The sequence below is a fragment of the Chiroxiphia lanceolata genome, chromosome 23 (assembly GCF_009829145.1).
Source record: "Chiroxiphia lanceolata isolate bChiLan1 chromosome 23, bChiLan1.pri, whole genome shotgun sequence".
NCBI classification, from domain to species: Eukaryota; Metazoa; Chordata; class Aves; order Passeriformes; family Pipridae; genus Chiroxiphia; species Chiroxiphia lanceolata.
The window spans coordinates 5,527,871-5,550,945 of NC_045659.1; the positions used below are offsets into that span (position 1 = coordinate 5,527,871).

Here is a 23,075-nt window from a genome sequence, read left to right on the forward strand (position 1 = left end):
ATGAGGGGATGGTCACTTTTATTCTGGGCCTTTCATTAAGGGCAGAAAAAAACAAGCAGCATAAAAACACACCAGCTCCCAGGAGGCACTTTCCAAAGCCATCTGAATTGCGTATTAAAACATATTCAGGTTTTACAGTGCCAGAAGAGGGAAAACAGCCACTGCTGTGGCTTGGCTGGAGGCAGTGCCAGGCGTGCCCATTAAATGCATCATTTGCCACTTCTCCCTCAAAAGTTGCCAATGAAATCATTGCCCCAGATCTCTGCATCAGCTTCCCACGATCCAATAAACCCTCCTGGCCTTTACAGCCTACGGATCTGTGAACATATTCAGCTAAATGGATGAGGCAGGGACGACTGTGGTGTCATGGAACAGCGTTAAACTCCCAACACGCCTTTCCCTGGCCTTTCACCCGGGAACAGGGATGCTCTGCACATCCAGAGGCCCAACTGACCCATGGAGAGCCAGCTGGAAGAGAGGCATCTTGCTCCCAGTGCCCAGGGTGATCTCTCCTGGCAGCAGGAAACAATTCCCATGGCTCTTCCTTCCCTAAGACCCAAACTCCTCAGCTCTGTAGATGTGGCTTCATCCTGGTCAGATGAAATGGGGTGCACCCATCTATCAGCTCAGCTGTCCTCACTGACTGCAGGCACTTTGAGCTCACTTTCACTTTTATCCTGCCTCAGATGTGTCCCTGGGGGCAGCCCTCTGGCATGGGGACCCCGTCTGAACAGGTCTGATCCCTGAGGAGCGAGCAGGAGGAATTAGGGATGGGAATCCCTACAAACCAGAGACTTGGGACGAGAGGAAATGGCCTCACGTTGCACCTGGGGAGCTTTAGGTTGGATATTAGGAAACATTTCTTCATTTCTTCCCTGAAAGGGTTGTCAGCCCTGGCACAGCTGCCCAGGGCAGTGGTGGAGACACCATCCCTGGAGGGATTTAAAAGCCCTGTGGATGTGGCACTTGGGGACAGGGGTCAGTGGTGGCCTTGGCAGTGCTGGGGAAATGGTTGGACTAAATGATCTTAGAGGGTTTTTCCAACCCACACAATTCTGTGATTCCATGACTTGCTGACCTTCATCCTGGGCCTCCCCCTCTGCTATAACCACTCACCCGGGGCAGGGGCTGTCTCTTCACTCTTCCCTTGGGGATTTGTTTTGGAAAAGCTGGGTCTGTGTGTTGAGCCCATGGCTGACTGACGATGGATGTGCTCCTGGCAATAAGTTGGTCCATCCAGCCACGTTTCCTGGGGCAGTGAAAGTGCAATGATTCCACCAAGCCAAGCAAGGGCTGTCCAGCTGCTCATTCCCTCTTCCATTCCCCGGGCTCTCACAGATCTGTGCTGCTCCTCCACCCAGTGTCACCCTCACACTCTCATTCCCTGGCTCTTTGCCACACACCAAAGCAATGCTGAGCCACGAGGGAGCTGGTTCAAGTGCCTGAGCAAACTTCCAAGCCATTCCCAGCAGGACATGGGGCACGTGCTCTTGGGGAACTCGACTCCTCCGTGGCCGCCTGAGGCGTCTCGTGAATAAATCTGGTGAGATGCAGGTCCCCAGACGGGCTCAGAGGATAAAGAGCAGCAATGCCCTGTGGAGTTTGAACTTCTCCTACGGGTTTGTTCAAACAAAGTGTGGGAATGTGTCTCCATGGAATGAATGCCTCTGAGATGCACAGTGCATGGCAGGCAGGCCAAGGCACAGCTGATGCATATCGTGATTTACTGCTTCTCTTCTCACAGTCTGTCCACATCAGGTGCAATTTTTCCATATCTACCTGAACCCCAAGAAATCTGCCACTTTCTCCTCCAAGACCAGCAGCCAAAACACTCCCAGACCCGCCCCTGGGAATGATATGTGATCCTTGGAGACACCAGATCTACCAAAGGCACTTGGGCTCCTCATCCACATGTTTGGGAAATGCCCACCTTGCATCCCACCCAGAGCCAGGGCCCTGTGGAGCAGACTGGAGGGACAGGAGCAGGGATCTCTTTCTGGCTGCTGTCCCTTTGTTTTCCCTGTGCAGAGCCAGAGGGAAGCCAGGACACTGCCTCCCACCAGGTGTGTTCGAGCCCCAAACGCCTCTAAAGAAAACCTTGTTAAGAAGCAGTTGAGTTTGGATTAATATTTGATGAGCGACAGTGTGCTGCTGGCTCACAGATAAAACAGTATTTACCAAACAAGGGCTTTCCTGCAGACTGGAGCCCACTGAGTGAGCAAACAAACAATGCTCCAGGGTGAGCCACGCGGTGCCTCGACATGGTGGTGAGGGCAGGGGGTGCTGGGACTGGCTCTGAGCTCTGCCCCAGCATGACCAGCCACCCCTAAACCCTGACCTGCAGCTGCTGCTCACCAAGCTGGTTGGTGCAGGAAGATTTGGGCAGGTGGTGCCCTTGGCTTCAGCCCAACCTAAGGGCAGGTAGAGCTTGCTGGGAACTCACACAATATGATCCCTCTTCTCCTGCAGGATGGGGAGGAAGTGGTGCAGCACCATCCCTGACAAACAAGTGCCCCCCAGCTCCTGCTGATCTCTGCTCCTGCTGCAGCATCAGCTGGACCTTCTGCCACATCCCACACTGTTATGGGGGGCTGGGTGTGTTCACAGCTGCCGTGCTCAACACCTTGCAGCAGCTGGGAGGGATCGCTCCCTCTTCCCAGCTGTGTCTGTGTGTCAGTCCCACACCTTGTTTTATGAGTGAAGTGGTCCCCAGAACTGCAGCTGGTGCTGGAGAGTGGCTCCAAACGTCCCCCTACCAACCCCTACAAAGATAACATTATTTGCAAAGGTCTGCACTGGCCCCGGGGGCGAGAGCACTGTGTGGATGCACAAAATGAGATATGTATCACTGCCCTGCCTGCACCAGCTCCCCATCACTCTGCAAAAATAATCATCAGCTGAGGAGCCCGAAAGGCTGAGGGACTCTGCCTCCTGCAATATTAAACCTTCCCATTTTCTACCGCCACTTTAAAGATTCTCTTTCTTACTGCGAGTGATAAATAATAACAGCAAAAAAAACCCCCACCCCACAGACACACAACAGACATCAAAAGCCACGAGCAGATTGGCAAATGGAGAGATCTGACGGGAGCAAAGAGGGGGCCTGGTTGGGAGTCGGTTCACGTAGCCCCGACTTCTGTTGCTTCCCATTAATTTCCCCGCCATCGCAGGTGGCAGAGCCACGGCGACAGCTAATTACTCTCCCCTTCCCTCTCCTGCCCGCGTGCTTGCGGCAAAAGAAAGCCCATAAATTCCCGAATTCCCCGCCCCCCCATCCCGGGACTGCCCGCCGAGCCGCAGAGGCGCGTGGGCAGCGGGTTGTGGGGGGATAATCCCACCCATCGCAGCCGTTCGCTGCTCTGCTCCAGCCTGGCACCGGGGCTGGCACGGGCTGGCAGTGGCTGGGCCAGCCTTCCCCCACCACTCCTGCGACACCAGGGAGCCTCTCTGGGCTCCCAGCCCCGTGTCCAGGGTGCTAAAGCAGGTGGGGACACACCCAGAGGTGCTGCCGAGCAGCCCAGGGCCCCTCGAGGCTGAGTGGAAGATGCTGTGCTGGCAGCCCCAAGGGGCTTTTTGGTGGGCTGAGCTGCTCTTCAGCTCCAAAGGGAACATGTTCCCAGGCAGAGGTGGGGTAAAACCAGGCCAGATGGGGTATAAGACCCTACAGAAACTGTGGGATGTGTCTGTGCAAAGCTTGCTCTATATGGAAAGAGGGAAAACGTGCAAAAGAGCAAAATCCTGCTGCCAGGGTTAATTCATCCTTACGTCAAACCCCCTGCTCAGGGATTGCTGTGACACCTCACCAGCCTCTGCCTGGCTTCCTCCACTTGATTTTGGTGACACTGGCCTGTCCCGTGAGTGACAGCCCAGGTGACATCGTGGGCAAACAAACATCCTTGGGGAAAAAGATGCTCCTTGTCAAGAAATGGCTCCTGCCAGCGAGGCAGAAGGGCTTGGACTTCAGCTCCAGTGCCCTCAGCTAAGGAAAGGAGCAGAGCAGCTGTGCCTCCAGCACAGGACACCCTGCCCTGGCCCTGCCTGCTTCCCAATGCCATGAGATGCCAGCAGATTTTAAGAAAGAAGGATTCTGACTTAGAAAACACCACTGAGGCCAAAGATTTTGTGGAAATCTGTCAATTTTGACAAAATGTCATTAACCCCCTGCCCCCAGAAGTGAAGACAGTGCAGGCTGTAACTTTCCACCCTGGCTGTGGGAGCGGATTGCTCTGGGGTCTCCTGTCCAGCCAGGTTTCCCTTGCATTAAAACCCACCCGTGTGTGATGTTTTATAGAGGAGAGCACAAAGAAAAACTCGTAAGGAAAAAGGAGCTGCCTTGATATCACCAAGAGCCTGTTCTCTATAGGGGTGGAGAGGGAATTTTGTCTCCTGGGGAACTGTGTTGGATTTTGTGTCTTTTACCCCTCTGTTGAAAAGATCAAGGGGTCTGGGCTTAAAATCTTGGTCAGCAGGACCGTGGGGGTGGTTCAGTGGCTTCTTCCTAACAAACAGTCCAGTTCATGGATTCGTCCCAGAGGAGCATTTCTGAGTGAGATTCTTGAACTTGTGTGCTTTCCCCAGCCAGAAAAATCTGGGATGCAAACTCGATGCAAAACCTGTCGCCTCTTAAAAATTCCAGCAAGGTGACAACTTGGTGTGTTGGGAGCAGGGATGGCCCTGCAGAGCTGGCTGGGGATTTATGCCTAGAAAAGGGGATTTATGTTGTTTAGACATTTTTGCCTTTGTGTTCAGAGCTGTTTACTGACAAACATATTGAGGGAGGTTGAAAATAAACATGGGTTGAAGATCTGGGGTCTCTGTCTGAGGATGAAGGAAGCCATAGGACAAATTAAATTAGAGTGGTCCTCTCCCGAGGAGAAAAAAAAATCAGAGTTTCTCTCTAATGTTTGTTTTTAAGGCAGAATAAGTTAATTTTCACAAGTGGTGGGGTCCTTATTGACCCCGAGGATGGCACTGAGCTCATATTCTTTCTTTTCACACCTCCAGGTATCTCAGTCCCAGGGCTTTACACGTCCCACCCTTCTCTCCTTGCCAGCATCGAGGTGCAGGGGGCTCCTTGCTTGGATGTTCCACTCCAGAGGACTCCAAGCTTCAGTGCTGAAACATCTGCCACCTGTACATAGTTAGTGAAGAGCTGTGGGATCTCCTGGAAGGGAAGTGAATCCCCCCTCCATCAATCAGAGCCATTAAGCAGAAGGAAGCCCCACCGAGTGCTGCTGAATCCTGTTTGCTTGTCACAGTGGTGGGGAAAAGGTCTCGTGTGAAGTTTGCATGTTAAGAGAACTCAAGAAATAAAAAACCCAAAGTGCTTGAATTTTTCATGCCTCTTTCCCCCCCAAAATCACTTTTATAAGAAGACATAACATGAAAAAAATGGGCAATGAGTTCTGATAATAAAATCCATCATGAAGCCATTTGTGGCAAAGCAGGAATGCTGAGGCTCAGGGAACAGGAAGGGTGACAAGACCTGTGGCCTCAGGTTGGCTGAGAGGAAAGAAGGGGCCTGAGGGAGGCATTTGCAGGCAGAGGGGACACCAAACACCCTGTGTGACCAAGGTGGCACCGAAGATGGCAGAAGTGTAGTGGGTCTGTCTCTACTCGGTGGAGAAAAGCAATCCAGCTTGGCTTGGACATGGATCCAGAGGGTGGAAACAGCCAAGGGGAATCATAGAATCCAAGAATGGTTTGGGTGAAGGGACCTTAAAGCTCATCTCATTCCAGCCCCCTGCCATGGCAGGGACACCTTCCACTATCCCAGGTTGCTCCAACCTGGCCTTGGACACTTCCAGGGATGGGGCAGCCACAGCTTCTCTGGGCAATCTGTGCCAGGGTCTCCCCACCCTCACAGGGAAGCATTTCTTCCCAATATCCAATCTAAACCTTCTCTCCATCGATTTGAAGCCATCCCCCCTTGCCCAAAATCCTACTTCAAGGAAGGGAAACACTCAGACAGGAGCTTTCCCAGCTGCTCCAGCCCAGGCTGGGTTCAGGGCTGATGTGGAAGGTCCCACTGTTGAGGATCAGGCTGATGGAGCAGAACTTTTGCCAGGCTCTTGCCACTGTCTGGTTCCTTGGCCAGAGGTGGTTGTTTTGCCTTGGGCTGTACCAGAATCAGTGCTGGAGTCAGAGCCACGTGAGTCCTTCACCCAGCCCGTCACACACTTCATTTTCCTCCTAACTGTAAATACTAAACCAGGGCTATTTGTATCTTTGACATTAATTGACTTCTCAAATTAATAACTCTTCTGTGTAACCAGCAACACAATTATTGCTTTGTTGTGCTGATATCCAGCTGGAAGGAATCGTTCCTACCAGGAAACTCGATTGTACTAATTAAGCTGTACGAGCCTAACAGGAGGTGGGTCACGAGAACCTGTCCCTGGAGGTGCCTCCTCTCTTATTATCCATGGATGCTGCTGCAAAGCCAGAATGGATGGTGAGCCTGTGCACACTAAGGGCTTCCAGGCAGGAGGGATGAGCTGCTGCTGGTGGTGCTGGGATGGGGATGTACCTGGTTGCACGATGGTCTCTTCTCCCAAAGTGTGCCGACAACCTGCCTCGCTTTCCATACCCATATTTTGTCTGCTTAGACCAAAAAACCTTTGAGAGTAGGGTGTTTTCCAACATATCAGCTCTCACACACATTCCCAAGGGCCTATGGCAGTGACTGCTCAGTGCAGAGCCATCTGCTCACCTGCAGTGATGACAGAATGTGACATGGAGAGCAGGGGAGGCTGAGCTCGGAGACCCACTCACCAACCCTGGATGAGGATCATGGAATCACAGAATGTCCTGAGCTGGAAGGGACTCACAAGGATCATCCAGTCCAACCCCTGGCCCTCACAGACACCCCAACAATCCCACCCTGTCCCTCAGAGCATTGTCCAAACACTCCTGGAGCTCTGGCAGCCTTGGGGCTGTGCCCACTGCCCTGGGGAGCCTGGGCAGTGCCAACCACCCTCTGGGGGAAGAACCTTTCCCTGAGATCCAACCTGAGCCTGCCCTGACACAGCTCCAGCTGTTCCCTTGGGTCCTGTCACTGCTCACAGAGAAAAGAGGAGGACCAAGGGAGGTTTGGGGCTGGGTCAGCACAGGGGGTGCAGGCAGGGACCCCCCAGACCTCCCACAGCTGCAAGCGACTCATTTTCTCCTCCCACAGTTCTCAACCACTCGTGACCTGCTCTGAGCTCAGCATGGCCACTGCAGGGGCACTGCAGACCCTGCCAGCAGTGATGATCCCACCCACTCGAGGAGAACACCCCACTCAAGGACAGCCTATCCCCCACGGAACCCCACACACCTCCGGCCCAACCACTCTGCTGTGGCCCTTCCGAGCTCAGCTCCACTCTGCTGGGGATGGAGAGGCTCCCTGGGGATGGAGAGGCTCCCTGGGGATGGAGAGGCTCCCTGGGGATGGAGAGGCTCACGGTGGTCTCTTAAGGGTTACACGGAGACGGGGAAGGAGCTGCATTGTTCGAGCCATAAAAGAGCGTGCAGAAAAAAAAGGCAGGAATTTTCCCATAATAGACTTTTCACTCGGTGCTTGCTGCTCGTTATGTTCCCAAACAGATGGCTCCGCCAGCTCGGTGCCAGGCCTCTTAATCCACTCCAAACCCGATGAATCCCTGGCTGAGGAGTTGCTGAATGCAGCAGAACGGTGGCGAGGACGTGTAACAACATCATCAGGGGAGCAGGGAGCCGTCGAGGGGGGATGCTGGGACAAGGACCGAGCCACAGCAGGGCTCTGCTGCTCTGCAGGGAGCAGGGGCTGGCTCCAGCCACTGCACCCCCTGGTTGGGGGACAGCAGAGGCCGTGGGGATGAGCCACAATGAGCACCACACGCTGGGAAACACGGGGGGCAGTGGAACGGCCACCAGGACTCCCAGCCGGAGGTGCTGAGCGCTCTCGGTCACCTGGAGGTGAAGCTTTGGAGGGCAGAAGGTGAGATGCTCTCAGCACAGGGCTGGAGTGAGGTGTGTGGGGCCGTGAGGGGGGGTCACCTTACCTGTACTGGGTGACAGCGGGGTTGGCCTTGGCGGAGCAGTGGAACTTCACAGTGTTGTCCTCGAGCACCGGCTGCGGCTCCACGGACAAGTTCACCAGGGGTGGGTCTGCAAAGAGAGAGACAAGCCCTTGAGAGACCCAAAGACACGGTACAGCATCCCCCTGCCTGCTGCCTGCCAGGCTCTGAGTCTGGAAAGCAAAATTTGGCTGTAAGAAAGCTTGGCAAGAACAGTGAGACTCCTTGATGCTGTGATATCACAGAATCCCAGAATAGTTTGGGTTGGGAGAGACCTTAAAGCTCATTCCATTCCACCCCCTGCCATGGGCAGGGACACCTTCCACTAGCCCAGGTTGCTCCAAGCCCCATCCAACCTGGCCTTGAAGACTTCTAGGAAATCCAGGGGCAGCCACAGCTTCTCTGGGCAGCCTGTGCCAGGGCCTCCCCACCCTCACAGAGAACAATTCCTTCCCAATATCCCATTTAACCCTGCCCTCTGGCAGTGGGAAACCATTTTTCAGTTGAAAGCCATCTAATGGTTGTCACACAGGCTGATGCCATGAACACTTCTCTTGGAGGATTTCAGTGAATAAGGCAGGAAGAGGAGCCACAGATGCCACTGGATGTAACATTTCACTTCAAAAGTGTGACTGCTGGCTCTGATTCCCATTTAAGGACATAAACTCGCCTGCTTTGAGATGCTCCCATTTAATATCTCGCTGTGTAATGATGATCTTTTGTCTTTCCTCTAAGTTGAAAGTGGCATTTCTGCTCTTTCATCAGCTTAATCATCTCTGCCGAGGCCTTACTCGTGTCACAGGCCACTCCAGTCTCCCAACTGCTGCTCAGTTTCTCTCCTTTTCACATGAAAAGCATCAAAATGCTTCAATGAAAGCAAGATAGAAATGGGTGTAATGTTTAGATGGGAATAAGAATATCCAGACCTGTTTTAATTTTTCATGATTTCTGGGGGAGGGGTGGTGGTGTCAGACCTCCAGCTTTAAGTTTTAAGCACGGGATCGCATTTGAGGGGAAAAAGCAGAAAGAAATGACCTTGTTGAGGGTTTTTTGGGTGCCTGAAGAACCAGTTGTCCCATGGCAGAGTGTGTTGGGGCTCATCGACCCAGCTGAGGGGCTCTGCTGCCCTCGAGGTGGAATGATGCACATATCCAAAAATATGTCCTAAAATAGGCCATGTGACGTGTTTGCCTCTACCTGCTGCCTCTCTCCACTTCCTAAATATCCCAGCAACACCCTTCCCTGCTGGAAGATGGGGAAAGGCTGCAGCTGGCAGGGCAGGGAGTCAGAGAAGCTGGTTAGTACCCACTGGCCCAGGGGGTGGTTGGGCTCCCAGAGCTGGGAGCAGGGTCAGTGCCACAGGGCCAGGGCTTGATTTCATAGGATCACAGAATCAGGGAATCAACTGGGTTGGAAAAGACCTCCGAGATCATCAAGTCCAACCCTTGATCCAACCCTGCCATGGTTCCCAGCCCATGGCACTGATGCCACATCCAATCTCATCTTAAACACCTCCAGGAATGGTGACTCCACTCCCTCCCTGGGCAGCCCATTCCAATGGCTGAGCACTCTCTCTGGAAAGAATTTCTCCTGATATCCAACCTAAACCTCCCCTGGCACAGCTGAAGACCCAGCCCTCTTGTCCTACTGCTGGTTCCTGGGAGCAGAGCCCGACCCCCACCTGGCTCCCCCCTCCTGTCAGGGAGTTGCAGAGAGTCAGGAGGTCTCCCCTGAGCCTCCTCTTCTCCAGGCTGAGGCCCCCCAGCTCCCTCAGCCTCTCCTCACAGCACTTGTGCTCCAGTCCCTTCCCCAGCTCTGTTCCCTTCTCTGCACCTGCTCCAGCCCCTCCATGTCCTTCCTGAGCTGAGGGCCCAGAACTGGACACAGCACTCCAGGGGTGGCCTCACCAGGGCTGAGTCCAGGCCAACAATCACTGCCCTGCTCCTGCTGCCACACTCTTCCTGATCCAGGCCAGGATCCATTGGCCTTTTTGGCCACCTGCTGGGACACTGTGAAGCCATGGCCATAACCAAGCCCAAGGAGCATTGCTGTGTTTAATAGGGATGAAAGTTTCCCTGCTGGCTTCTCCCTCTGCCAGCTTCCTCCAGCATTCCCCAGTCAGGGTCCTGCTGGAGTGACCTGCCTCTGACTGGGCATCCTGGGGCGAGAGCAGCATCCACAGCAGCCCTGTGAGGTGTGGGATGGGTTGGGACCATCCTCGCAGCAAGGTCACCAGAAGGGGAGTCCTGGAGGTGGCCTTGGCAGTGCCGCTGGCTGGGCAAGAGGGGAGTAGGAAAGGCGGCGTTCCAGCAGCATTCCAGCAGCATTCCAGCAGCATTCCAGCAGCATTCCAGCGCCTCCTCCTCCGCCCCGTGGTATTTACCCAGCCGGAGCCCGACTTTGTTGCGAGCAAAGCCACCTGCCTTCCTGATGGGAAATTATGACGGGGAAATTATAGGTATTTTCAATTTACCCTAATTTCATTTTAAAATGTGCAATTCAAATGACAATAAAGATGGGCGCAGTTGGGAATATAAATGAGCTTCCCTCGAATAGCAGCCCAGAGATGTATAGCGGGCTCCTAATTCATTCCCAGGCATCCTGACACTTCCCTATTGTTAGACAACAACAGCTAATCACCTTCCTTTGTTAAATATGAATCACACTTCTCTTTAGTAGCTTCCCCATTGTTTGATGGGTTAGGAGCTGTGCCTACGATTTACCGAGAAGCCTCTTTGTATTAAAATGAGCCCGGCTCCCTCTTGCACTCAAAATAATAATAATGAAAAAGACTAAAAAGACAAAAAAAAAAGGGAAAAAAAAGAGCAAAGGAAATGAATTAAAGTCTTTGATCTCGCCTTTCAAGAATGGGATCGGGCTTTCGAACGTCGCGGGTGCCGCGGACAGCGCGGGTTTGTGTGTGCCAGCGTGTTTCGGGGCATTTTAAAGGGAAAAAAGACACAAATTGTAACTCATCAGGATGTAATTCCACTCGGTTACAAGTATAATTCCTACCCGGCTTCTTGTTATTAATGTGAATGATGGGATCGGATGGAGCCAGCCCACGGGCGGCGGGAGGAGCGGCTGCGAGCGCTCGCACGCCCAGGGATGGCATCGCCCCGGGACCCGCCCCTCAGCCCGGGGGCACCTTGGCAAACCCCTCATCTCCCAGGGTTTTATCTCAGCACCTCGGGAGGGGCCACGGGCTGAGCTCCGTGGGCTGCGGGCACCCTCCTGGCTCTTGTACTGCCAGGCGCAAATCCCTCTCCGTGCTCCTCTCCCCTGTGGGCAAAGCCCTTCCAAACCTCTTCTCTAAGGCAAAGATGCCTCTTCAGCCCTGGGCTTTCCACTCCCCGGTGGCAAGCACAAAAGGGAATCAGATACTCCAAAGCTCCAAGGATAAACGCAGCGGGAGACCCTCCAGCACAGCCATGTGGCCCTCATCACCCTCCACTTTCCTCCTCCTCCTCCCACGTCCTGCAAAACCACACAGGCGCAGCCAAATCCCTTCTTGCCATGACAGGAAAAGGTGTAAAAATGAGCGAGTGCACATGTGTGTGCAGAGGTTTGGAGCCAATGGCTTTGGATAAGCAATAACCCTGCTCCTCCCCATCCCGGCACGCCGGGTGTGCATTTCCACAGAGCCACTGGGCTCCTGCAGTATAAATAGTTTATGGCATATCAAACTATTAAACATGATTTTAATCCCACTTGTGATGTTCGGTGCATAACTCACAGGAGGCTGACTTTGATGTGGCTGGTGGAACGGAAATCACATTGAACAGATGTTCCAGCTGGAGCCGCTTAGTGTTTCCATTACAGACCCTGCACTGGGGGTTTTTTCCAGTTCTTTCCCCCCACCCTCCCTTTATTTTTATACTTGGAAGGGGAGGGGTTTATGACTCAGCTATTTCATTTCTGCTAAGATGGTCAGGCATGAGATTGATGGGAGCCCAACTTTGACTTTGCATCAGCTGAAAGAGGATCATTCCTCCCACCACGTTCACACCCTCCATAAGAATAACCCCCACCCCGGCGTTTTTCTGCTGCCTGTGAGAGTTTCTGATGTTCTTTTGAGTTGCAAATGAAATAAAGCAGGAGGAGTGATTTACCAGGCTGCTGCTTCCTGGGAAGGATTATTTTTGGTTCCCTGGGATTATTTTGCAAGGCCATCTCTTCCGAACTGTGCAGCTGGGTAACGTTTCCTGTGGTGTGAGTTCAACCTGCACCAGTGGAGGTGGAGAGTGCAGGGTCCAGGGGGATGAAGTAGGTTGCGCCAGGTTGGGAAGAGCTCCCCAGGCAACAACTGCAGCCTGCTTGTCCTTATTCTTGCAGAAACCACTTCTTTTCCCCCCAAGGTGCTGCTTCTCTGCTAGATGTTGGAAGAAGACCCATGGGCAGGAACCCCTCTTGTAACTGGGGTGGTGCAGAGGAGTTCACAGCCCACCCTGCCTTCCCAGGGCAATTCCCCAGGAAAAAATGAGTGGCCCAGATAATTTTTTTGCTTCAGAAAAGCACCTTTAGCTCTTTGCAAAGTGAATACAGTTGGTTGTCTATACCAAGTTGGGAGTGAAACCTAAGGGACTAAAGCTGGGTTAGTAGCTGCACTTAATTATCTCAAAGGTGTTTTCCAACCTTAGTGATTCCATGATACTATGACTAGATGCAGCCAGAGCTGGCTCTTGCACCAGGGTCAAAATCCATCCCACCTCAGCCTGGTTAATCCATCTTGGTACTTTTCTCTCTCTCCATCACCCATCCAGCTTTGGGAGATTGATATCCTCATTAGCCCTCATTAGGAACAACATACTTTTATTAGCTGGGTAGGATATTATTGTTGTTACATTCACAGCATGGAGCATTTAATGGCTCAGAGTGGAAATTGGTGTTCTTTATTGGGTCTCTCTCTTTTCCAAGCAGATTCCAGGGGGCTCAGGGATTCAGCTCACGTCCCCTGCCCGCACTGTACCCAGTGTAATGATGTCTCCAGCTCTGTGTTGTTTGTGTGAGTGTGAGTGTGTCTCCAGCCATTGTAACTGTTTGCTGGCTGTGAAATAACCCAGGCTATTATCTCATTTTATCTGCCCAGTTCTGTCAGGACATGCAGCCAGCAACCCAAGAGCCCGGTAATCTTCCGGCAGCAAAAGCTGCAAGTCTTAAATGGTGAATTTTCTGCTGTGCTTGAGTTTGTTCAGCCAGTTTTAATTGGGCTCTGGAAGGCAGCTGGCATGTTAATATTGAACACCCTGCTCTTGCAAATTGTGGGTAAATACAGCTGCAGGAACTGGGTGTGCAAATGGAGCCCGTCTGGAGGGGGTCAGGGTGAGCCTGAGAGCAACAGCGACTGCAGAGGAGGAGGGAAGAGGCCTGTGAAATGTGAGTTTTGGAGGAAAGAAGATTTTGCTCTGTGGACTTAAAGTAAAGGGTGAAGGATATGGCTCTTCAGACACACCTGTCCCCACGAGGTGGTGACTGGTGCTGCCTGTGTGTCATGGGGGGGACACTTCCCCCAATCAGGTGTCTCACACGCCATCCCAGCAGAGAATGATATAAAACCCTATCAGGGAACTGCTTGTAAGGCTGGAAACACGTGATTTTGCACCAGAGATTTTACTGAGCCTTATCTCCACTGCTGGCTGTGCCCAGAGATGCCGTTTGCTCACCCAGAACCCTTTGGGATCCATCTCTGCTCCAAAGACCCCCGGGGGCACAGTGGGGCCACCCAGAGCAGGGCAGCTGGTGCTGCTTTTGCTCAAAACCAAGGACACAAGACACAAATGTTGGGAAGCAGGATGTCCCTGTGGTAGGGGTGTTCCTGAGCCCCAGGGAGCTCAGGACATGAGATCTTCTGGCCGTGACTTCACCGTAACAACGCGCCAGTAAATCCCAGTAAAGGGAAACTCCCAATCCCAGCATCCTGCTCCTGCCTGGGGTCAGAGCTGTGTGGACAGCCCCAGGCATGGAGAGGGCTGGCAGGCTGGGGTGTCCCAGTGCCCAGAGGTAGCTCAGCTGGCCGTGTACTCACGCTGGATGTCGATGGTGACCGAGGTCTCCTTCCCGCTGGGAATGGCTTTGTTGGTGGCGCGGCACACGATGCTCTCCCCGTTCTCGATGTCGGAGGGGGCGATGAAAAGGGTGCTCATGATGCTCTCCCTCTTGCCATCCCGGAGAAGTGTCTGTAAGGGGGAAAAAGGGATCAGGAAAGGCAGTTTCCTGCCAAAGAGGGCCCCCTTTCCCATTCCAGGCTCTGCAGGCACAGTACGAGCTTCTCAGCCAAGCAGCTCCCTGCAATAACAATTCCTCTGGCTGGGATCTGCCAGAAGCCTTGGGGGAATAACAAAGACAAATTTTGCTGCTCCTCCCTGGGAATTGGGCTCTTAACTCCCATCTGTTTCCCTCCAGCCCTGCTGTGCCTAGACCTGGGGAGCACAGCTCCAAGTGAGATACATCACCCACCATCCCAGGAAAGAGGGAGCCAGAGGCAATTGGATTCTTGACCCTGCTGTCACCTCCTGCAGGTGAGTGCACAAAGCTACCTGGGCACTTCCCACAGGAATGAGTGGTGCCAGCAGCATGGACTGACCCCAGCCATGGCTGCTGTGCTGTGGTCTGAACTAGCCTGTGGTAAATCATCCCCACTTGGGCTGGTGATCACTGATGGCACCTGTGGATGCCAGAGAGACAAACTCCCAAGCCTGGCACAGCGGTGGTTAACCTGGTCTGCCTGATCAGCCTTGGCACTGTGTCTCTTCCCTGGATTCATCTGCCTTTGACTTCAGCCCTGGTGCTCTGCCATGTGTCTATCAGGAGCCCAGGAGCTTGGGAGCCCTCCCTTCCCAACTCCTAATCCTCCTGCAAGTTCTTACAGTTCTTACAGACTGTGGTCACGTCACCCCATAGCCCTGCCTTTGATAAATCAAACCCCTGCAGCCCTCGCAGGCTCTCAAGATGTTGTGTGGTTTTCAGTCTTTTAATCATTCCCTGACCTCTGGCCTCTCTCTGGTTTATCAACACTCTGGATTTCGGACCCTGCCAGGCATTTTTTTCCCTCTAAGTCTGTACCTTTGAAGTTTGCTCCTCACAGTGTAAGACAAGGGGTTTATTGAGTGATAAACTTGTGTCAGCAGACGTGTGGATGTGGCACTTGGGGACGTGGGTTCGTGGTGGCCTTGGCTGTGCTGAGCTGATGGTTGGACTGGATGGGCTCTGAGGGGTTTTCCGACCTCAGTGATTCTGTGATTCCCAACTAATCCTTTCCCTGGGCTCATTGTGGCACAGCCTTCATGCACACAGGTTTGTGCCTCTCAGGTAGGGAGACAAGGAACGGTGATGAGCAATTGTCACCACAGTCAGCCCAGAATCACAGAGTCATTAGGGTTGGAAAAGCCTTCTGAGATCACTGAGTCCAACCCTTAACCCAGCACTGACATGTCCCTCACTAAACCATCCCCCCCATCCACCACAGCCACAGGTTTTTTGAACACTTCCAGGGATGAGGACTCCACCACCACCCTGGGCAGCCTGTTCCAATGTCTGGCCACCTTTTCAGTGAAGGAATTTTCCTCAATATCCAATCTAAACCTCCACTGGCATAACTTGAGACCATTTCCCCCTGTCCTGTCCCTTGTTCCCTGAGAGCAGAGCCTGACTCCCCCCCGGTTCCCCCCTCCTGTCAGGGAGCTGCAGAGCCAGAAGGTCCCTCCTGAGCCTCCTTTTCTCCAGGCTGAGCCCCCTCAGCTCCCTCAGCAGCTCCTGGTGCTCAGTTCCTTCCCCTCCTGGTTCTCCAGCCCCTTGTTGCCCATCTCTGGACACACAAATGCAGGATGTGCCCTGTCCTTGCTCTACTGTCACCCCGTGTGCCCTTCCCTTGTGGAACAGCCTCACTGCTGTGCTGGGGATGGGGTGAACCCCAATTCTGTGCAGAAATTCTCCCCCTATCTGGGTTTAACCTCTAAATCCTGCAGGATCCTATAACATTCCCTGTCTGCTTCAACAGGGATCAGGAGGGGTTCAGTCAGCCCTGGCTGTTCTGTGCTGCCGGGCTGGGATTGCAGGGGGCTGCACATGGATCAGTTGGTGGACTGGAAATTCAGGATAACAAAGAAATTCTCCCTCAGCACAAATGGTTCCAGGCAAACAAGAACCTGAACTGGGTTTCTTTATGGTTGGCTGGAATATCTGGATCAAAGGAAAGCTGGATTAGGTTTTGGTTTTTTTGAAAAAGCAGAAAGAGGAAAATCCAGGAATTATTTTAAAGGGAAAAGTTTCTCAGACCCCCAAAATCAAAACTTCCCATTCAAAAAATGTCTAAATTTGGCTGTAAGTTTTTCTGAAGGCTGATTTTCTTTTTTAATGTGGAAGGGCCTCATTGAAACCTCCGGCAAGTCAGGGGGAAATGGAGGTTCAGCCTCAGAAAGGGAGGTTTTCCTGAGTCCAGGAGGAGTGAAGGTGTTTTCCTGACTGTAGGAGGAGTGGAAGATGCTCCCCTGTGCAGAACAGGGCTCCCCTCCCAACCCATTCCTGCCAGCTGCTTAAAATGCCATGGAAATGTCTGTGCTGTGTGTGAGGTGGAGCTGCAGCCTGGAAAGCTCTGCTTTGGAAGGTTTTTTTAATTGGAAATATATTAAAGGAGGGACATTCCTCCTTCCCTGCTCCCCACTGCCTGTGGCTCTGAAAGGGAAAGGGCTCAAAAGTTGTCTGCCCAGGGCCTGTCAGTCTGCAGTGGAGGGGAAAAGAATGAGCTACAAACAACTGCATGTCAACGGCCTGGATTTTAATTAATTCCACTTGATTTGAAAGAGGGAGAGGTCGGATCTCTCTGGCTTTAATTAGTGCTGCCTCTCTCCCCGCACGCAGGGAGATGGGGCAGTTCCCCCTCTGCTCCTCCAGGGGCTGCAGGGAAGTGGCTCAGCTTCAGCAGAGGTGCTGAGGAGGAGGAGGCAAGGAGGGTGTTCTGACTCCTCTGCTATCCCAAGGAGATCGGGATGTGCTGGAATGGGGCTGAGTGGAGGCTTCACAGTGGCGGCAGGGGGTGAAATGTTTATTAAAGATCTCTGGGAGCTTGAGGAATGGCTCTGGCTGCCTCCTTTGAAGTTTGCTTGCATTACAAATGGCTGCAAACTGACCCATTTTAGGTCTCGGATTTTGCTCTTTAGAAATTTTCATTAGAAATGTCAAGTGTTCCCGAGTCTCTGGCGCTCACCAGACATCAGGCGCCCGTAAACAGGAGAACAGGTGGGGGCCCAGCTGAGTGTGCTGCTGCTGCTCTTTGATGACTTCCTTTATGACCCAATAAAGCCTTTCTGTCTAAATTAAAAAATGCCAACAGCTCTGACAATTCTTCATGGAAAACTGCAGTGGGAGGAAGGGATATATGTCACTGCAACCACCTTTGGAGCTGGGTCGGGGTTTGTGGAGGAAGCTTTAACACCACACCCAGGGAGGGTGGCAGGGGGAGGACTGGCCATGCCAGGGGATTACAAGGTACAAAAAGCCAAATTCAGAGCAGAGCTCACTTTGGTGGCAGTTTGTGATTTCTCACGTGCATCCTCCTGCCTGTTTTCCTCCCAGCCTCTCATCGGGAAGGCTTTATGGAGGGATGTGGGCTGAGAGTCTGAGCTCTGCAGAGCTGAGGGTGCTGCCCCAGATGTTTTGGGGTTATGTTGAAGCAGTGCCAGGCCTGGTACCCCTTTTGAAGCCAGGGCAGAGCACAGCCCATGTCCCCAGCCCCGTCCTGCCTCACCTTGGAGTAGGTGGCTCCATTGATGACTTCTCCCCTCCTCATCCAGATGATGGAGGCTGCTGGCTTGGCGTTGTCAGCGTGGCAGGTCAGGTTCAGGGGGTCTCCTGCTCTCAGGCTGATGATGGGCCCCCCCATAATGACAGGGTCATCTGGAGGAACTGCAGAGAAAGAGCCCAGAGGAGACAATGTCATTTGAAGCACGAAAACAACCTTTCTGGAGTCACCTGTGGGATCTGGGCTGCCAGGACTGGCCTGTGACCTCTCAAACCTCTGCAGATGGTTTGGATGTGACTGTGGCAGCATCCAACCCCCTCTCATCATATCACAGCCACTTGTCTTTTGCTGCTCACGTGAAAACTGTGCCCCAGATTTGAACTACAGCAGCAGGAACTGGTAAAATTTCGAGGGGACATGGGTCAGGTGCCTGGGAGCTTTGCAGGAGTGTGAGGGATCAGGTCTGTGGTAGATAAATCCACCAAGAGCTACTAAATCCTCAAAGCCCTGGCTGTCCCTGAGCTGCAAGCTGTGGGAGGATGGTGAGCACTTGCAAGCAGCATCCCTGCTTGAACTAAATATCCCTGCTTGCTGTTCCTGCTCTTGTGCTCCTCCCCAGGGATCTCTGGCTGCTGCTGGACACAGGATATGGCGCTTGGAGGGGATGAGGTGTGACCCCTGTTCCTCTGGAAAGGGGGAGGAAGGTGAGGGTGTTTTGAGGGAGAAGGGAAAGAAAAGCTGGATTTGGATTGTTACCTACAGCACTCAGGGGAATAACTTCTTCTGGGCATCAGGAGTGTGATCTCCAGACTCGTGCCTTTGAAGAGGGCTCCCCTGGCAGCCCTTGGTCAGGGAGGGATGGAGGAACCCCCGAGCAGTCCCTGCTCTGCTTTGATTTCCCCGTCCCTCCCACTCCTGGTCTGTGCTGCTCTCACACACAGGGGGCTGTGGGACCCCTCCCTCTGACACGGGGAGGCTTCTCAGCACCTCCCTCTGTGAAAGCAGGTCTTGCCAGGGGTGTCACAGAGACATTGGAGTTCTCAGCCCTCTTTGGAAGCACTGACAGCCCGTGTGGGGCTGCAGTTACAGGATGGGGCTTTGTCCCCCCTGGGCATCTTCACTGTGCTGGGAAGCATTTCATGCTAGAGACAGGGAGAGGTGGAAACAGGGAAGTAGATGAGGGGCATCTGAGCATGGTCTCCTCTTTTGGGACTAGCCTGGCACGTCTGAGGATCCCCAGCATGGTAAGAGATGGGAAATCCAGATGGAGAGAGGGACTGGGCTTTAATCCTGCTGAGAAGAGCTTTCATCTCCACCACCCTGAGGGGTCTGCTCCAGCCAGGACCTGCTCTGGGGATGGAGAGCTCTGCACAGCTGTCACTCCAGCTCTTCATGGAATCACAGAATTATCTAGCTTGGAAAAGATCTCTAAGATCATCGAGTCCAAAAGTTAACCCAGCACTGCCAAGCCCACCACTAACCCCTGTCCCCAGGTGCCACATCTACACGGCTTCTAAACCCCTCCAGGGATGGGTGGAGACTCCAGCCTGTTCCAAGCTGTGCTCTGCAGAAGTGAACCATGTGGTCGTACTGACCATCGGTGGGTGTTTCATCAGCAGATAAAAAGTTCCTGCCTTAATAAGACAAAACAACTTTTACTTCTGCTCTGTGACACCCAAGTTCAACCCTCCCTCTCCCTGGCTCTGTCACAGCATTCCCAGCCTCACAGATGCGATGCACTATTCCAAGGAAACAGCAGGGAACCTCCTGGCCCACCTGTTGCCCAAAGCTGCTGTGAACCCCCACACTGAGAGCCCTTCAGGCCCAAATCACTACCCAAAGGTATTTAGCTCTTCCCATCCACGTCCTTTGGGAAACCAAAGGCTGGTCTTGCTACAGATCCATGCAGGGCCTGTTTGGGAGCTCCTGGAGCCCCTGAGGGATTGAGAAGCCATGAGGAATATAAAAAACACAGTGGAAAGCCATCCCTACTTCAGTCCCTCTTGCCCAAGCAGAACAGCTCGTGCTAGTAAAGGATTTAGGAAGAAATTTCTCAGAAGCGGGTGGCAAACCCTCCTACCTCCAGCATCCTTCCAGAGGGGATGCAGTGGGGGAAAATGTGCCAGTTTTCCACCAAAGTGGAGCTGGTTTTGTTCCAAGCCAGTGCTGTTCCCCCTTCCCAAGCTGAGCCACACAACACCCACGCCACGGTTGGCCAAAGCCCTCCCCGAAATCCCCAAGTCTATCTCTGCTCCTGAACTGCCCCTGCCTTGTAGCTGGACAAGAAACACTTAAAAACTCCTCTCTGGCTCCTCCAGGGTGTGGGAGATGGGAAGGGACTACGTTCCCTGAGGATGCCCCAGCCCAGGACTGGCGGGCAGGGCACACCCTGCTGGGCACACACACACACAGCCAAGAGCTGCCAGTAATGGGATTTTTCAGCTCAGTGAGTGGAACTCAAGGACTGGGGAAAAAAAAAAAAGCTTTTCTACACGGATCCAAAATGTACATTTTTTTTTCTCAGGCTACAAGAATGGAAAAAGGAGTGAAAAATCTGTGGTTTGGGTTGGTTGAAACATCTGTCAACGAAATACGAAAATGGGAACGATTCTGCTCAGTTCTGGTGTTTTAACTATTAAGGAAGGATTCATTTTAATTTCTTTTTTTAAAACACCCTTTCATTGGATGAGTTTATACTGTTGAGAAACAAGTCTGATATTTTTCAATGGTTCTTTTCCCCTCAGTGAAGCCATTAATTGAATTTGACCTTGGCTTGTAAAGTACTGAAAATTCATCTTGTGGAGCAGGGAAAAAAACCAACCCACAGGCCCTTCTCTGAAGAACTGGAATTTATGAAGGAACTTTTATGGTGGGATGTTTGATATTCCTGACTTTTTTCTGGTGTTCTTGCAGCAACATCACCCCTGCAACAGAGTCCACCTGTCCCTTAGCTGCCCATGAGGGGATATCATGGGATAGGGGACAACACCATGCAGACAAACATGGAACCACTTGTCTGCCCAGTGACAAAAATCCTTGTTTTTTACTGTTTTGCTGCTTTTTCTCTCTACTGGAGCAGCAGCCAGATTTGGGGAGCTGTTTATGGCAGTGAGGAGAGGAGGGGTCCTGGTTATGTCTTCCCAAGTAAGTGGTTATGACTCCCAGTTCTCCACGTAGCCCTGAATTATTGATGTCTTCAGGCTCCCAGAGAGGGGATCTGGCTGGGGAGGGGGGTCTGATGAAGAGGAATCAGTGATGTCTCTCTAACTCCTGCAAAATGAAGGATAGATGTATTCCTTCCTTCCCCATTTCAACTCCAGCCTGGGAGAGGAGGAGGAGGAGAAGTAGGAGGAGGAGGAGGAGGAAGAGAAGAATGGAAGATAAAAAGGGGAGAAGAAGAAAGAAGCTGGTAGCACAGAGCCATGATCCATTATTCATCCACTGTGCTCCCAGGATTGGTTGTTATTATAAGGCACCACTACAGAATCCGGTCTCCTAATTTTTAATCACGTAGCTCTGGAAGCACTAGCCTTCCTGATTAAACCAGGGATATAAATAGGAAGACTTGTTTGGGGTTGCAAGGGGGGTTATTCCTGACAGCCATGCAAATGGAGTTAACCCACACATGCCTGGAAAGCTTAAAATGAAGGAGAAGGGATCCAGGATGGCTCAAGCCCACAAGAACAGGAACAGAGAACTGGATGGCAACGGCCCCAAATTGCAACAGGGAAGGTTTGGGTTGGATGTTAGGAAAGATTTCTTCACTGCAAAGATGGTCAAGCATTGGAATGGGCTGCCCAGGGCAGTGGTGGAGCCCCCATGCCTGGAGGGGTTCAAAAGCTGTGTGGATGTGGCACTTGGGGACGTGGGTTGGTGGGGAACACGGCAGTGCTGGGTTAATGGTGTGACTCGATGGTCCCAGGGGGCTTTTCCAACCTCAGTGATTCTATGACATGGAGCTGTTTAAGGAATGGGAGTCCAGACAGATAATCACCAAATGGACATTGTTTAGAGGCCTTCAGGGGTGGGCAGTGAGACAGAAGGTTTCAGCACCTCGGCTGGAGAACTTGTCCCTTTCTTCATTGCAGACAAAACTTTCCAAACAAACAATGACAAGCTGCTCCCCACCAAACCCCTCCTTTTCTGTCAAAACACAGGAACTGATGAATATTTTTAAACCAGCCTTGGACAGGCATTAATCCATTTTCTATAGCTGTGGGCTGCCTGGATGGGCAGGGACAGCTTGGGGTCTGCTCCTTGCCCTTTGGAAAAGTCCATCTTGCAGCACATCAGCATAAAGAAACTCAATTAAATGAAGGTGCTCCTGGGCTGTGCATTCAGCAACTTTTTAAATGAGCTGTTAGAGGTTTTCCTGCTCTCTGTCCCACCCTGCATGACTTCCCTGATTAATCAGTGAGTCCACACAGAATTCTCAGTGCTGGACTGACACCCCAGGCTAACACTGGCTCTGAGTAAGGAATGACATGGACGCCTTTAAACGCTCCTGGCAGCTGGACAATGATGTGGAAGGCAAACAGAACCTCAATTATTAAAAATATTTACTGAGATAACAGGATCCTCCAGCAGCCAGGTCCTGGAAGTGAAGGAAGCAAAAAGCCCTCCAGCCACCAGTACATTTTCCCTAATTAAGGCTGTTTTTCTGTTGTTGTTCTGGCTGGTACCTCCTCACTACCAGGTTTGTGGAACCAGCCTCCTCCTCTGGGCACCAACCTCTTCAACCCCAAACACTCCCTGGTGGGGAAGGGCCACTCAGCAGCTGGGCTGGAGAGGCAGATGCTGAGGGGCCCCTGAGGATTGTCCTGAGCCAAATACCTACAAGGAATGTTCAGCTGGGGTTAGACCCAGCACAAGTGTCCCCAGAGGAAGGAGATCCCTTGGATAAGGCACTGCTCATCTTCAGGGCTTCCCTTCCCCACAGGGTCTGTGCCACTCAGGGCTCTGGGCTCATCTCACGTGGGTGTTAAATAAATAACAGTGACCAGAGGATGCTCTTGGGGATCACAAACACTGGAAGGTGCTTCCTGGCCCCAAGGCTAAAAGACTAAGTGTAAATCAGCTGGGGTGTTCAGCCTGGAGAGAGAAAGCTCAGGAGAGACCTGAGACCCCCTTCCAGTGCCTAAAGGGGCTCCAGGAGAGCTGGAGAGGGACTGGGGACAAGGGATGGAGGGACAGGACAAGGGGGAATGGCTTCCCACTGCCAGAGGGCAGGGTTAGATGGAATACTGGGAAGGAATTGTTCTCTGTGAGGGTGGGGAGGCCCTGGCACAGGTTGCCCAGAG

At 52.6% G+C, this 23,075-nt stretch overlaps 1 protein-coding gene across 4 annotated transcripts in view; it reads right to left on the reverse strand.

The window, feature by feature from the left end:
• The window catches only part of KIRREL3 (kirre like nephrin family adhesion molecule 3), a 359,483-nt gene that overhangs the window by 38,452 nt on the left and 297,956 nt on the right, over positions 1-23,075 (reverse strand). For all 4 annotated transcript variants that reach the window (XM_032709608.1, XM_032709606.1, XM_032709605.1 and 1 more), the window contains 3 exons: positions 17,782-17,939; positions 14,065-14,215; positions 8,025-8,130 (listed from right to left, as the gene is read on the reverse strand). In XM_032709608.1, the coding sequence (XP_032565499.1) occupies positions 8,025-8,130; positions 14,065-14,215; positions 17,782-17,939 (415 nt within the window). The remainder of the gene's footprint in view (positions 1-8,024; positions 8,131-14,064; positions 14,216-17,781; positions 17,940-23,075) is intronic.